Here is a 17,215-nt window from a genome sequence, read left to right on the forward strand (position 1 = left end):
CATCTAATACAAACGTCCTGCTTGCATAATAGCAGATAGTGGGTGGTGACAGGGAACGCTGTTTGGGGCGTTAGCATCAGCACAGGTGAGCTGTTACTAAAAGGACCTGCTTTAACAAAGCTGTGTTAGAGGAGTCCAAAGAAACAACAGCATTACACAGAACATCTACTTCATCAGACAACCAGCTCTAACATAGCACCTCTCAGAAAGCAGAAAAAATGGAGAGCCAATCTACATTCTGGTACAGTATAATATTAATTATTAGCTATAGTCTAGAAGAACTAGAACAGATTGTGTGTACATGGTTTCTCAGTATGAAAGTATAAAAATGACAAAGAATACCTAATGCTCTAAATGCTTCTTCAGATTAATTCTAATTTGCAGTTAGTTAGGTTAACTGTTTATAATAAACAGCATCAGCAAGTTCAAAATTAATTCTATTTTTTATGTAGAGAACTTTATAGAGAAGAATCTGTTGTATTTTATTAATTGTAAAAAAATATAGTAAATAATAATGTATTAACTTGTTAATGGCTCTCAAAAGCTGACTAAGGTAAATAATGCTAGGGGAAATAAAGGTGTTTTGTATGTATGCTTATTGTTTTGAACTTGGTGCATTTTTTATGTAGAAGTAGACTGTAGATTGTTAGAAATCAGAAATGTCATGTCGCTGGCACTAGAACACTGGTGTCTTTCTCACTGTTGAAGAGCACTGTATTTAAAAGAAAAGTAGTAGAAGATAAATTGGGCATTATTAAAACTAAGACATTTTGTTTCTTAAAATGGAACACTGGCACGGCGGCTAAGTGGGTAGCACTGTCGCCTCACAGCAAGAAGGTCCTGAGTTTGATCCCCAGGTGGGGCGGTCCAGGTCTTTTCTGTGTAAAGTTTGCATGTTCTCCCTGTGTCTGTGTGGGTTTCCTCCCGGAGCTCCGGTTTCCTCCCACAGTCCAAAAACATGCAAGTGAGGTGAACTCACTCACTCACTTTCTTAACTGCTTATTCAATTAGGGTCGCGTGGGGTGCTGGAGCCTATCCCAGCTTTTCAATGGGCGCAAGGCACATAGTAACACCCTGGATGGGGCGCCAGTCCATCGCAGGGCAGACACACATACACACACACACACACACACACACACATCCATTCATAGGGCTATTCAGTGTCTCTAATTAACCTGACTGCATGTTTTTGGACTGTGGGAGGAGGAAACCCACGCAGACACAGGGAGAACATGCAAACTCTGCAAAGAAAGGACCCGGACCGCCCCACCTAGGAATCGAACCCAGGACCTTGTTGCTGTGAGGCGACAGTGCTAGCCACCGAGCCACCGTGCCGCCCGTGAGGTAAACTGGAGATACAAAATTGTCCATGACTATGTTTGATGTTAAAACTTGTGAACTGATGAACCTTGTGTAACAAGTAACTACCATTTCTGTCATGAATGTAACCAAAGTGTGTAAAACATGACATTAAAATCCTAATAAACAAACAAACAAAATGGGACACTGACAGTTACAGTGTTAATAATTTATTTATAAACTGCAATTTAGTTACAGAAAACAGGTGTAGAAGCCAGTAAAAAAGTTCACCTTAATATAAAAATATTAACCGTATATTTATTTTCACTGTGTAATGAGTTTGTCCCTGATAGGAAAATGAGGCCACAAAAGCAAATTCACATGGCTGCTTTGTCTTTGTAACTGGGTTTGTGGCTGCATAATGATCACTGATAACATTAAAAGGTCATGAAACATCAACAGTTGATCGAGTGCTGGATTGTGTTTACATGTGACTATCAAAGTGCTCCTGTAGCTAAATAAACTACAGACTAGCCATATGTAAAATATGTATTTCAGAATGTATAATGTATCCCAAAAATATAATGAATTTTAAAGACACAGCAATCAATTAATGCTAATATTATGTACAGTGTATCACAAAAGTGAGTACACCCCTCACATTTCTGCAGATATTTAAGTATGTCTTTTCATGGGACAACACTGACAAAATGACACTTTGACACAATGAAAAGTAGTCTGTGTGCAGCTTATATAACAGTGTAAATTTATTCTTCCCTCAAAATAACTCAATATACAGCCATTAATGTCTAAACCATTGGCAACAAAAGTGAGTACACCCCTTAGTGAAAGTTCCTGAAGTGTCAATATTTTGTGTGGCCACCATTATTTCCCAGAACTGCCTTAACTCTCCTGGGCATGGAGTTTACCAGAGCTTCACAGGTTGCCACTGGAATGCTTTTCCACTCCTCCATGACGACATCACGGAGCTGGCGGATATTCGAGACTTTGCGCTCCTCCACCTTCCGCTTGAGGATGCCCCAAAGATGTTCTATTGGGTTTAGGTCTGGAGACATGCTTGGCCAGTCCATCACCTTTACCCTCAGCCTCTTCAATAAAGCAGTGGTCGTCTTAGAGGTGTGTTTGGGGTCATTATCATGCTGGAACACTGCCCTGCGACCCAGTTTCCGGAGGGATGGGATCATGCTCTGCTTCAGTATTTCACAGTACATATTGGAGTTCATGTGTCCCTCAATGAAATGTAACTCCCCAACACCTGCTGCACTCATGCAGCCCCAGACCATGGCATTCCCACCACCATGCTTGACTGTAGGCATGACACACTTATCTTTGTACTCCTCACCTGATTGCCACCACACATGCTTGAGACCATCTGAACCAAACAAATTAATCTTGGTCTCATCAGACCATAGGACATGGTTCCAGTAATCCATGTCCTTTGTTGACATGTCTTCAGCAAACTGTTTGTGGGCTTTCTTGTGTAGAGACTTCAGAAGAGGCTTCCTTCTGGGGTGACAGCCATGCAGACCAATTTGATGTAGTGTGAGGCGTATGGTCTGAGCACTGACAGGCTGACCCCCCACCTTTTCAATCTCTGCAGCAATGCTGACAGCACTCCTGCGCCTATCTTTCAAAGACAGCAGTTGGATGTGACGCTGAGCACGTGCACTCAGCTTCTTTGGACGACCAACGCGAGGTCTGTTCTGAGTGGACCCTGCTCTTTTAAAACTCTGGATGATCTTGGCCACTGTGCTGCAGCTCAGTTTCAGGGTGTTGGCAATCTTCTTGTAGCCTTGGCCATCTTCATGTAGCGCAACAATTCGTCTTTTAAGATCCTCAGAGAGTTCTTTGCCATGAGGTGCCATGTTGGAACTTTCAGTGACCAGTATGAGAGAGTGTGAGAGCTGTACTACTAAATTGAACACACCTGCTCCCTATGCACACCTGAGACCTAGTAACACTAACAAATCACATGACATTTTGGAGGGAAAATGACAAGCAGTGCTCAATTTGGACATTTAGGGGTGTAGTCTCTTAGGGGTGTACTCACTTTTGTTGCCGGTGGTTTAGACATTAATGGCTGTATATTGAGTTATTTTGAGGGAAGAATAAATTTACACTGTTATATAAGCTGCACACAGACTACTTTTCATTGTGTCAAAGTGTCATTTTGTCAGTGTTGTCCCATGAAAAGATATACTTAAATATCTGCAGAAATGTGAGGGGTGTACTCACTTTTGTGATACACTGTAGATAACAATCCCAACATTTTCGTGGTTGTTCATTTCTGTCTGTAGGTGTATTTAACTGTAGCTGCTGAAACAACAGCATGCATATGAGAATTAATGATAAATAGAAGCTACAATTTATTAAACCTAACTTAATATATAATGTAATCATAAATATAATACATACAAGAATTATGAAAACAGAACAGTTGTCTTCAAAACACAATAACAAAAAAAATCACATATACATAGCTGTAAAAATCAAACAATAGCTAAATTCAATATCACTCACTTTCTTAACTGCTTATCCAATTACGGTCACGGGGTTGGGGGTTCTGGAGCAAGGCACACAGTAACACCCTGGACGGGGGCCGCCCCGCCTGGGGATCAAACCCAGGACCTTGCTGTAAGGCAACAGTGCTACCCACTGAGCCACTGTGCCGCTGAATTCAATATTACCTATTTAAATATACCATGAATTCACTATTACAAGACGCCAGCTAAAGATTTTAGATAGATAGATAGATAGATAGATAGATAGATAGATAGATAGATAGATAGATAGATAGATAGATAGATAGATAGATAGATAGATAGATAGATAGATAGATAGATAGATAGATACTATATTTATCCCAAGCACACTACATCATTAACACATTAAATTGATTCTAAACTCCAAATCATATTGTGTAAATGATTCCATTTTTCACTGTCAGCATTTAATAGTATGTGTATGCATGTTTTATTAAATTCATCAGATTTCTCTGGCTATGTAAATATACAACCTTGGCCATGTTACAATTATTAAACTAATAAATACAGATAGTTGAATACAAATAGTCATAAACATGTATTTATGGTAATGATCTTATTCGTCTTAGTCACTTACTCACCTCGTCCACTGTGTGTGTGCCTCTCTGTGAAATAAGTTAAACATCTAGCTCATCATGTCTCAGTCTACACTGTACGCTCAAAAATACAGAAAGGAGTGGGAATCAAAGCCTGAATTCAAAGGCTGGTTGAAGCTGTTTGTTGGAGATGATACATGGGCATACTGCCTGTATTGTAATGCTGATTTCTACGCCAAAGTTTGTGATATAAAAAAAATGACAACTCAAAAATATACTCAAAAGGCAAAGCCTTATATCAGTTCCATCCAAAGCAAGCTGCCATTGATGAGTAAAAAAATTTACCCTGCAAAAAAGGCGGAAGCCACCATGGCATTAGCTATTGCTGAACACTGTTCCATGCTGGCACAGTGATCACATTGGGGAAGCATGTAAATCTTCTTTCTTAGACTCCATTGCTGCTACTCACTTCAAAATGCACAGGACAAGTGCACGGAAATTAATAGTGTTCTAGCACCATACTTTCTAAAAAAGTTGGTCGCAGATGTGGGTGACCAGAGTTTCAGCCCCCTCCTCAATGAGTCCACAGATATAAATGTTTCTAAGTACCTGGGGTTGTGATAAGGGACTTTAGTGACACCAAACACACAGTAATACAATACAGGAAAAAGTTGATTTATGTAATGTGGGTCTAGACAAAGCATTAAAGTTATTTTGAGAAGTAATGGCCTATTTTAATTTAAAAAATTTTTAATTCTGTGCTCATTCAACTATTTTTGCATGGATTTGGGTGTATGCTTTGGATCAGTGTCAACCATGACCATTTTAAGCAGAGCCAAATAGAGTTTTATTAAGAGTCTCTGGGTACTGGTAAAGTTCATGATGCCATGTATCCTAAACAGGATTTCAGTATCCTTGGAGGAAAATAAACCCTAACGAATTTTAAAGTCAATGCCTGAGACACAAAGGTCAACAGAGACACAAAGGTCAATCACACCCATAGGCCCTAGGAAATGGATGACTGTTTTAGTGATCCTAATGTCTCATGTAAAATATATCAAAATAAATAAGATAAGATTCCTTCATTGATCCCCATGGGGGAAATTCGAAAGTAAAAAAATTTAGAAATTTGAGAATAAATAAATAAAATAATAAAAAATGTCAAATGTAAATAAGAACATAATGGTACCATGATACGTTTGTCTAAATGCATACACTGTGAAACACAACTTCCTGTTCCAGCCACTGCCATCTGGGAAGAGGTACCGGAACATCCAAGCCAGAACCACCTGACTTAAGAACAGTTTTTATCCACGAGCAGTTAAACTGGTCACTGCAACACTAACCAGAACATAACATACACAACTCTGACTGTCACTATCCAACCCTGCTCAATAAACCCATAAGACTGTACCTTCATTGCATGTGCACTTTAACTGGACTTTGTTTACTGGACTTTGTTTACTTAAACCAAAGCTGCTAATCCACTACCTCAGACTTGTCTATGCATAATGCACCTTATCTTGTCAATGCACCTTTGTCTTTGTCCATGCACCTTGTCTAAACACCTTTATGTATGCACCTTTCCCCCCCTCCCCCATCCCTTCTCTTTTATTGTCTTTGGACTATTGTCTTTCGTTGTTTGCACTGGAGATGTAGCCTGACAGTGTTTCGTTATACTGTACAACCCTGTATTGTATAATGACAATAAAGTTGAATTGAATTGAAATTCAAGCATAAGTACAAGCAAACTGATTAATTTTCCTTTTTTTATTTTTTCAGGTCAGACACGGAGAAGGTTGATTATTTTTATGAGGATGATAACAGCTCAGAAGTATGCGAACTTAAAAGCAACTATGCACAATCGGTGACAAACCAGATCTACTCTGTGATTTGTGCACTTGGACTGTTGGGCAATGTCTTGGTCATCATCACATATGCATGTTATAAGAAAGCCAGGACCATTACCGATATCCTGCTAGTAAACGTGGCCTTGTCAGATCTTCTCTTTGTCCTCGCCCTGCCTCTGATCATATATAATGAGCAATATAACTGGAGCATGGGCACTTGGGCCTGCAAGTTGCTACGAGGAGTCTACAGCATCAACCTGTATAGCAGCACACTCCTGTTGGCCTGCATTAGTGGAGACCGCTACGTTGCTATTGTTAAAGCTCGGCGTTCTTTTGTACTCCGCCTCAAAGCAAAAATCTACAGTCGGTTAATCTGCTTAACAATATGGCTACTTGCCATTGCGTTATCTATGCCAACATTTATATTCTCCTCCCTGAGCAAAGAGCCGTTATTCACTGACTTTAACGACGTGCATGACTTTAATGTAAATGAGTGTACCCTACAGTTTATGACCAACAGAACTGCCAAACTGATGAAGATCCTTGTGCCCAGTACTCAGGTGTCTGTGGGTTTCTTTTTGCCCCTGCTGGTGATGGCTGTTTGCTACACCAGTGTCATGGTAACTCTACTCCGAGCACAGAATTATCAAAAGCATAAGGCAGTGCGAGTGGTTCTGGCTGTAGTTGTGGTGTTCATCCTTTGCCATCTACCCTATAATACCACTCTGCTGATCCACACCACCAGGCTGTTCAATCTGAGAGACTGCAAGACAGAACAAAACATCTTGCTGGCTTTATCTGTAACCAAAAGTATGGCGTATCTACACTGTTGCCTGAACCCAATTCTTTACGCCTTCATCGGAGTCAAGTTTAGGAATCATTTCTACCAGATCATGGAGGACCTGTGGTGCTTAGGGAAAAGGTACTTCTCCCCCAGACGTTCCTCGCAGCAAACTACCGAAATGTACATTCCTGCACAGAAGTCTATGGCTGAACCCTGTCATGATAAAAATTCCTCATTTACAATGTAAAATGGAAATTATTTATTTCTTAATAATGGTAAATAAACCTGCTTTAATTATTTTAATTGGTGCCAAAATTGATGCCAAAAAATACATTTTCAGGTTTAATAGAATAATATTCCTTAAAAACAATTAAATAAAAATAAAATATGACATACATTGAGTCCAAAAGTTTGAGACCATTAGTAAAATTACTCTTTGCATTGTTTCTTGAATGTAGTACAATATTTTAATACAAATCATGTAATCAAATGTAAATAAATTAATAAACAACAATACATAAGCCGCTCAGGTGGCGCAGCGGTAAAAACACACGCTGTTCACCAGAGCTGAGATCTCGAATACATCGTATCGAATCTCGGCTTTGCCTGCCGGCTGAGGCTGAGCGGCCACATGCACAACGATTGGCCTGTTTTTCAGATAGGGGCGGGATTAAGCCGGATGGGGACTCTCTCTCAGACTAGTGCGATTACGACCTCTGCTGGCTGGTTGGTGGCGCCTGCATGGAGATGGGAAAGGAGTGCGGTAGAGGGTGTGGCTCTCCGTACACAGCGCTGTACTGCACTGCACTCGTCAAGTGTAGGTGATAAGATATTCGATTGCTGTGCACGTGTCGGAGGGGGCGTGGAGCAGCCTCGTCCTCCCCAATCAGGAGCAGGGACCAGCATTAGTGAGAGGATGATTGACGGGCAGAAATTGGATGCGCTAAAGTGGGAGAAAAAGGGAAAAAAAAAAACAATACATAAATTTGTAGAACTTCTACTATGGTCTGCCATTTGCTGTAATAGCAGCATGCAGTCAAACTGGCATTACCTTCACAGTGCACATGTTATCCCAGCATCATTTTACAACGTCAAAATGGTTGGCAGTCAGTTATTAACAGCAAAGTATACAGTAGACTGGCAATTGGCAAAACAATATAAGAAACTGGAAAATGTCTTCAGATGTAATATTTTGTCTCTCCAAACAAATATCAGAACTGTCCACTAACTGGACACATTATGAGAAGAACCAATTAGCTGTAAAAGACAGCTTTTCTTGAAGGTAAAAGTGGAAGAGGAGGGCCAGCAACAACATGGATGGATACAAGTGAAAGTATCATTTTACAATATTCCATAAATATTCCATAAATTTACTGGCCCATAAATGCTCAATAAGTTTAAAGTCAGGTGACTATGGAGGAAAGTCCATAAAACTTTGTGCTCCTTGATCTTATTTGGTCTTTATTTGGTCTTTATTTTTATTTTTAAAAATTTATTTTCTCCCCATTTTCCTCCCGATTTAGCACACTCAATTTTGTCTTCCGCTGCTGAGAGATACCAGATTGCATACAAGGAGAGCACGTTGCTGTACACGCCTCTTCCGACACGTGCACAGCCCTCCTCTTCTAGCCCCTGCATTCTGCACAGGCGTCTCTTCCGCCAATCAGGGTCCTTACACAGCGTATGAAGACCCACCCTCCCACACATAGTTTGATCCCCACCCTGCAGATATGGTGGCCAATTAGTATCTGCTGCAGGCACTGCCAATTAAGCCCGCTAGATGGCGCCCAGCCGACCGGTGGCAACACCGAGTTTTGAACCGAGGAGTTCAGAAACTCTGTGCTGGTGTGCAAGCGGAATATCCCGCTGCACCACCTGGGCACCCCTTATTTGGTCTTCAGCTATGTGTTATGAAGCTTTGAGATTTGTTCACTATAGTGGTGTCTGTCTAGTGGTGGGTGTTCTGCAAAGATTACATAAAAAACACAACATGCAGTGCTAAAGGGAGACTAAGAACCAAAGGGTAACATCATGAGACCTGTATAAATAATGTACATATTTGAGCCAGTGTTTTCATGTTAAACCTTTGAAACTATAGGTGCTTTACACCTTAATGTATTTAAACAAGTCAAGTTAGAGTGGTGTATAGGGTGACTGATTTATATACGGTTGTATCACTGTTCAAGACTTGTACAGCTGTTGTCTAGTAAACCAGTCAGTGTCAGTTAAACCAGGCGGTTTTTTTATTCAAATCATATTTGCATTTTACTACCATAAGTTGTCAAAGGTCCATTCTGTAAAGGTCAAAAACAGCAGGACATGTATTCAAATAAAATTTGCATTAACCTGATGCTTTCCATCACTCATCTGAATAACTGGTAAAGCACAAAGGGTGACTGTGCAATTATGTTGCAAAAACAAAAACACAAATAGTGCCTAAAGCTCGTTATTTTATTATTCTCAGATTTTAATAAAACAATGTAAAGAAATGTGGAGGTTTTTCTACAGTTTACTAAACACAAATAACATTGTAAAATTAAAAAGTAAAAAATCAGGAATATGTGAAGACAACAGTAAAATAAAGAAGAATATCACTAACTTTACCATGGATGGAGATAATGTCAAAGTGGTTGGCAGTCAGTTATCAACAGCAAAGCATACAGCAGTCTGGAAATCAGAACTGTCCAATAACTGGACACATAATGAGAAGAACCAATTAATTGTAAAAGACGGCTATGCTTGGAGGAGTTCAAGGTCAAGGTGAAAGAGAACGGCCAGAAACAATTATTATTATTATTATTATTATTATTAATATGGTTCTCAGGTGGTGCAGCGACAGGTTACCCTAGTCCACAATCTCAGAAGTGGTATTAGCTGTCCGGGCATCTACACAGACATGATATGCTATGTCTGAGAAAAAAGGATTGGAACCCTATCCAGGGTATTCCTACCTTGCAGCCTGTAGTGAAACCAGACCACTGTGACCCTGACCAGGATAAAGTTGTTGATAAAAGCCAAAATGTTGGCACAATCACTATCTTCTGTACCACCATGCTAATTTAAGTTTAAAAATAAATAACAGCCATAAAGCTTCACAGAATCAACATTATACCAGCAAATAAACAACAAATAAAAATCATCAATAAACTAAAATTCTAATAAAACTTCATTAATTTAACCACAAAGTCAGGCATCCAAGGCTTATTTTCTATACTCAGTTTAAACCCATTGAAGCTGTACAACACTACCTGCTGTACTACTCTACCTTTCTTAAATGGCAGCTTATTTGAAGTTGAAACTTGATTACATTAGGGGTACAGTATGCAATGTTGGTGCTGCACAGCACCAGGGATTCAGGCTTGATTCCAAAAACATGGCAGTAGGGGGACTGACCTACTTTATTTTGGTCAAGCATGTATGAATGAAATTAATAATACCATAAAGAATACAGTAGAGTAAAGATATACACTGTATAACAATTATTTCAATACTAATATACATCAATCAACCATAACATTAAAACCACCTCCTTGTTTCTACACTCACTGTCTATTTTATCAGCTCCACTTACCATATAGAAGCACTTTGTAGTTCTACAGTTACTGACTGTAGTCCATCTGTTTCTCTGCATGCTTTGTTAACCTTTCATGCTGTTCTTCAATAGTCAGGACTCTCCCAGGACCACTATACAGAGCAGGTGGTGGGTCAGCACAGCAGTGACACCCAACATGGTGCTTGTATGAGTGAATAAGACACAGCAGCGCTGATGGAAGTTTTTAAACACCTCACTGTCACTGCTGGACTGAGAATAGTCCACCAACCAAAAATATCCAGCCAACAGCGCCCCGTGGGCAGCATCCTGTGACCACTGATGAAGGTCTAGAAGGTCTCAAACAGCAGCAATAGATGAGCGATCGTCTCTGACTTTACATCTACAAGGTGGACCAACTAGGTAGGAGTGTCTAATAGAGTGGACAGTGAGTGGACACGGTATTTAAAAACTCCAGCAGCACTGCTGTGTCTGATCCACTCATACCAACACAACACACACTAACACACCACCACCATGTCAGTGTCACTGCAGTGCTGAGAATGATCCACCACCTAAATAATACCTGCTCTGTGGGGGTCCTGACCAATAAAGAACAGGGTGAAAGCAGGCTAAAAAAGTATGTAGAGAAACAGATGGACTGCAGTCAGTAATTGTAGAACTACAAAGTGCTTCTATATGGTAAGTGGAGCTGATAAAATGAACAGTGAGTGTAAAAACAAGGAGGTGGTTTTAATGTTATGGCTGATCAGTGTAGATTGCTGTATTTAAAGTCTAGTATTACGGGAACTTTTTGGACAGTACCCTTCAGCTTATTCAACAATACATTCTGTAAAATACTGAAGTTATTGTTTATCATGTGAAATTAAGGAAATGATTGTGTTTATTGTTATTATTTTAGTCAATTATTTCCAGCTCTCTGAACTTTTTCTCGTAACTACGTTCATGTACACAGTAAAGGTAAAAAAGCTGATACTATTAGTGAACATGCTTTTATTTACACTTTTCTTGAATTTAATACAATGTTTCTGTATAATCTATATTGAACATGATGATATTGAACATGTCAGTTTAGTATACCTCTGTACAATAAACAGCTGATGTCTGACAAAAATACTAAGCTGGATGTTACAGGGGAAAAGGGAAGTGTTTTTTTTTATATTCAGGGCTGTGCGAAAACTTTCAGGGAGCTTTTCTTCCTGTAGTTTGTTCTTTTATTTCCTTTAAAATTCCCCAAAGCATGTGGTGATGTATACATTTACTAGACACCAATTTACATTGTGACTGAATACAATTCAAGCAATTGTAGGTTAAGGACCTTGCTCAGAGGCCAAACAGTGGCAAACTTGGTGATGGTGTGCATTAAACTAGGGACCTTCTGATTACAATTTACATTTACACCATTTTACCAGACACTTTTATCTCAAGCAACTTACATTGTGACAGTACAATTCAAGCATTTGAGGGTTAAGGGCTTTGCTCAGGGGCCCAACAGTGGCAACATGGCAGTGGTGGGGCTGAGCTACCACTGCCCTATTGGTAAACTGGGTGTACTCTTATGTCTAGGTGTTTAAATATTTGTTACCATTTATCACCTCATCAGTTATTAGATAGGGACCACCACTGAACCACCACTGCCAAAATATTGGAGCACAGCAATGACAATACATGCAAATAACTGGGCATTTGTTCTATCAAATTAAAGCGACCCCCCTTCTTGAAAAATATTATATTTAAGACCTACACTATATGTGGAAAGCTCACTGTACTACCCAGCTACTAGGGTGCATTGTACTACAAAAGGCAGCTATAATTTCATTTACAAATTCCTTGGGACTTATATTCAGTTATTTATTATTTATTTATTAGGATTTTAACGTCATGTTTTACACTCTTTGGTTACATTTATGACAGAAACGGTAGTTACTCGTTACACAAGATTAATCAGTTAAAGTTTAATGTCAAATTTAGTCATGGACAATTTAATATCTCCAATTCACCTCACTTGCATGTCTTTGGACTTTGGAAGGAAACCGGAGCTCCTGGAGGAAACCCACGCAGACACAGGGAGAACATGTAAACTTTACACAGAAAGGACCCTGACCGCCCCATCTGGGGATCGAACCCAGGATCTTCTTGCTGTGAGGCGACACCCACTGAGCCACCGTGCCCCCTGACTGAGTACAATTCAAGCATTTTAAGGGTTATGGGCCTGAGGGACTGAGCTACCACTGTCCTATTGGTAAGCTGAGTATACTCTTATGTCTAGGTGTTTGAATATTTATTAGCATTTATCACCTCATCAATTATTAGATAGGGAACAGCACTGAACCACCAATGCCGAAATATTGGATTGATGTATCATTCCTAGCACAGCAATGACAATACATGCTAACGACTGGGCATTTGTTCTATCAAATGAAAGCAATATGCCTAAAAATATTAGATTTAAGATCTACACTATGTGGAAAGCTCACTGTATTGCCCAGTCACTAGGTTGCATTGTACTATAAACCCATCTATGATTAAATAGATTAGATAGTAAAATCGTATTGTATTTATTGTATGTATTACCTAATCAGCCCTATTGCTTTTTGTATGTAGTTGATTTAGAAATTATACAAATCCCTTTATCTTTATTACACATCCATCCAATGTAAACCTCTCATGATGAAGTGAAAACTTTTTTAAAAAAATAATTAAAGATTAAAAACTAAAATCTCATTCACAAGAGTATTCAGATCTTGTAATCAGGTGATTGCTTTAATTATCCTTTGAAATCTAAAATGCAACTAATACTCAGTTGGGGCCACCAATTAAAAGGTACACCCCCTCTTGACCTGCACTGTCAGATCAAAAACAAGCCATGGATTCAGACCAAGGACGGATTAAGGATAGTCTGGGCCCCTGGGCGTGTATATGCATTCAAACTGCTTGAAATTGCTTGTCTTAAATTTAAATAATTGCAAAATTGCTAAATTAATTTGTGTCTCTGCGCTTAAGAGAAATTGAACATAATAATTTTGAAACAATACAAATTCAGAAACATTAAGTAAGGGCCTGAATCGCATATTTGCAACAAAACGTCTGTTATGAAATATGGTAGCTTGCCTGGCAATTTGTAGGTCCCTAGAAAGTCAAGGAGCCATGGTAAACGACTTCTATGGAAGTCAAGGGCCCCATAGCTGGGGCCCTCGTGATCAAGGGCCCTCTAATGGTATGCCCTGCTCTTCTCTAGGGCCCCCTGGTAGGGGCTCTCATAACCAGGGCCCTCTAAAAATATGCCCCCCTCTTTCCTAGGACCCCTAACAGCCAGAAGTCGAAGTCAGAGCAGTGCCACAACGCCTCATCCATTTTCATAAGGGGCCCAAAAGCATGGCTAGGGGCCCCAAAAGCATGGCTAGAGGCCCCAAAAGCATGGCTAGGGCCCCCAAGAGGCCCTGGGGTCAAAGTCCCTAATAGTCAGAGGATCCATAAAATGGAGGGCCCTCGGAAATAAAAATATATTGTATCATAAATGTTGATAGGCATCGCAAAAAGCGCTGGCCCCACTGGCCCGGTCAGTAATCCAGCCATGATTCAGACACTGTCTGTGGATCTTTACAGTCTAGTTGTGGCATGGTGTAAGCAGCAGTCGGCTACTACACACGTACAAATTGCAGCCAAATATAGGAACATCCTTAAAACCTCCTCCTGAGTGCATTCAAACTTGGATTTGGACACCAACTAACCTTTAAAAAAGCAAAAGAACAATGTAGGGGCTTTGTGGTAAGTCTCTGAGTAGCCCAGCAAAATCCCAGACTTAAAACCCAGCAAACATCTGTTGAGAAACCTAAAGATGACAGTTCACAATCTAGCCATGCTGTTGGAACACATGCAGAATGTGGTTTGGCACGATCTTGCTGAAACTAGCAGGAACATTCCTGATTCAAAAATAATTAGGCTCAGTGATTGCTTGGCATGGTTGTAGAACAGTCATGAAATATGATACTCTGTTAAAGGATGAGGACCAGCCTGTGGTGTAAATGCTCTTTCCTGATGATGTACCAGGATGTCAATGCCTCGATACATGCTTGAATTATTCAAAACAGCAGGATGAAATAAAGCTTCCTCCTTGTTCTCCCCAAATTACCAGACTGAAACATTTAGAAGCACATATTGAAGATTTTCATTTGTCATTCCTAAATTAACTATAAGATTTTTCTTTTCTACAAAACAACTCCACTACTTCTTAGTACCTACTTTTCACTTGTTTTCAACACTTTTTCTACTGTATATGGTAAATAAATTTGATCATGGTCAGTGATCATGGGTAAATGATAGATGCACTAAATAAACTAGAATATTTAAATAGCCTCACCATGGTTAGTACTGAACCCATTGGCTCTAGTGACACGTCTATTAATTTTGTTTTAAATGGTCATAATGATCATTTGGCCATTTATGTGACTAAGACTCTTAAGTAATTCATGATTCCCTTGGTAATTACTGCCTCATTCAAAAAGTGAAACTTTCCCAAAACTGAGCAGTCAGATGAACTGTGAGGAGAGTGGGGATGAAAGACTACCTCATGACACAAGTATTTTGGCTGGATGCTCTGAATATATCACAAAACAGCAATTGTATTAACAGTCATCCCCACCTGTAAGTTACACTATATGGCCAAAAAGATTTGTACACCCTCTCCTAATTACTGGGATCAGGTGGCTCAGACACACCCATGTTTAAAATCTCTATGGCAAAGGCATCTATGCATAAAACAAAGTCTATAAAAATGGTTTGACAAGTTTGGTGTGGAGGAACTTCAGAGTCCTGACTCCATTGAACACCTCTGGGAAAAATTGGAACAATGAGCCATGCCTTTTCATCCTATTTGGCCTCACAAATGCTTAATTAAATTGGATTGGCTAAATAATAAGGGCAACTTCATATTAATACCCATGGATTTGGAACAGGGGTTTGTGCAACACGTTGTGCTTTTAAGTTATGTAAAAAAGGTTGAAGGTGTTACAGCCCATAAATTCACAAGACAAAATGTTAGGCCATCAAGTTCTTATATGCTAACTGAACACTGTCAGCCAGCCCCAGATTATTATCCAATAATGAGTGATGTGTCCACTTTCTCCATCAGAGGTAAAGATCTCTGCAAATTAAGAAGCATAAATAAATAATAAATAAAAGTAGATAGTAGTAAAGTAGTAAATAATAAATAAATAATGTGATCAGTATAAAACAAGGGATCAGAAATGTTTTGATAAGCAAAACAATTCTGTAAATCATTCTTAAAAACCCAACTGAGGCAATATTTTTTTGGTGTTATATTTTTCATAAGATTTTCAACATTTGTCCACCACTTCAAAGTACAACAATGATATACTTTACATTACTCCAATGGATGTTTGGCATTGTGCGGGGTCATCATCCATGAAGGCTAACTCACTGTAATGTTTTAAAGCTTATGTACAAGATAATTTACTGCGAAATTACTGTAATTGGATTCTTTGCTGATGGTGGCTAAAAAGATTGGCTTGCTACTTTATTGAAAAGACTAATCTAACATCAATCTCTTTTTAATATTGATAGCAAACATATGCTTTAAAAAATCAATATATGTTAAAATGTATGTAGTAAATATGACCTTCTGTGTATAGACCTATTCTACATCTGTCCAAGAGGATTAATAACTAGTTATCTAGCTCCTGCCATAATTTCAACTGGATTTGTAATTTAACAATTCAACCATGAAGACATATTGGAACTCAACCATAAGGCTTTATTAGATTTTGTAAAAATGATTTTTATCCTGGTGTTACCCTGGTGTTTCATCTTGAGATTAACATGATAGTGGGTCTCTAGGTGTGAACTAGGTTAACAGTGTCACGATGTCACTTATGATTTGAAGATAGCTGGTACTTCAGAATTTCCCTTCTGTTCATACATAATGGCCTACTTTATTTCTGTTGAATCAGCTGTCCTGTTTGACCAAAGTTTACTTTTTGCCATCAAAGGACTGTCCCGTGGGAGACCCCCAAGTGGCACAACAGAAAATCATTTGATTTTTCAAAGATTAAACCCTGACTATGACCCAGAATTTGAGTAAGCATTATTTGCACTGAACCTTGTCACGCTAATCCCTGAGAATGACTAGAAGTCTGAGAGATCATAGATTGGACTACGAGTCATAGAGAGTACTAAATTTGTAATGAGCCCTAACAACTAAGCTAATTCCAGCCAACAAACAAGCAATATGAGTATGAGAGAACAAAGCCTTGCTCTGACAATAACCTGGAATCTAATAAAGCATAAATTGCACCTAGCCCTAAAAATTTCCAAGAGTCAGCAAAATCACAATTCGTGCGGCTTTATTAAGAGTGGTATTCCTTCAAAATCAGCAGTATATACCATGTGTATGAGCAGCTAGGCATTGATCTGCCTACTGACATTATGGAATCTTCATGTTTTTTGAGAAAGCACATACAGTATTAGCTTTCAGTCTGATCGGTGAGAAACAGTACGTGGACTAAAATTTGTCATGGGAGACATAGAAAAAAAGGGTAACACACACTACTAATTTTTATTTAGGGAAGTTGTCCTGTTAATTAGGCCCGACCAGGACAAAAAAGTTTTGGAAT

The 17,215-nt window shown here is 39.2% G+C and overlaps 1 protein-coding gene across 1 annotated transcript; it reads left to right on the plus strand.

Annotated features, from left to right (window-relative positions):
- Positions 1-4,498: 4,498 nt before the first annotated feature.
- Positions 4,499-7,280, plus strand: ccr6b (chemokine (C-C motif) receptor 6b). The gene is made up of 2 exons (XM_063006741.1): positions 4,499-4,611; positions 6,182-7,280. Exons 1-2 carry the CDS (start codon positions 4,499-4,501, stop codon positions 7,278-7,280), a joined length of 1,212 nt encoding a protein of 403 aa, XP_062862811.1.
- Positions 7,281-17,215: the final 9,935 nt, after the last annotated feature.

The sequence above is a fragment of the Trichomycterus rosablanca genome, chromosome 13 (assembly GCF_030014385.1).
Source record: "Trichomycterus rosablanca isolate fTriRos1 chromosome 13, fTriRos1.hap1, whole genome shotgun sequence".
Classification (NCBI taxonomy): Eukaryota; Metazoa; Chordata; class Actinopteri; order Siluriformes; family Trichomycteridae; genus Trichomycterus; species Trichomycterus rosablanca.

Bases quoted from the DNA above. Each gene is read 5' to 3' on its own strand.
- ccr6b (XM_063006741.1), top strand. From the start codon at position 4,499: ATGTCTCAGTCTACACTGTACGCTCAAAAATACAGAAAGGAGTGGGAA. The intron at 4,612-6,181 runs GTATTGTAATGC...TTATTTTTTCAG, and splicing joins GATACATGGGCATACTGCCT to GTCAGACACGGAGAAGGTTG.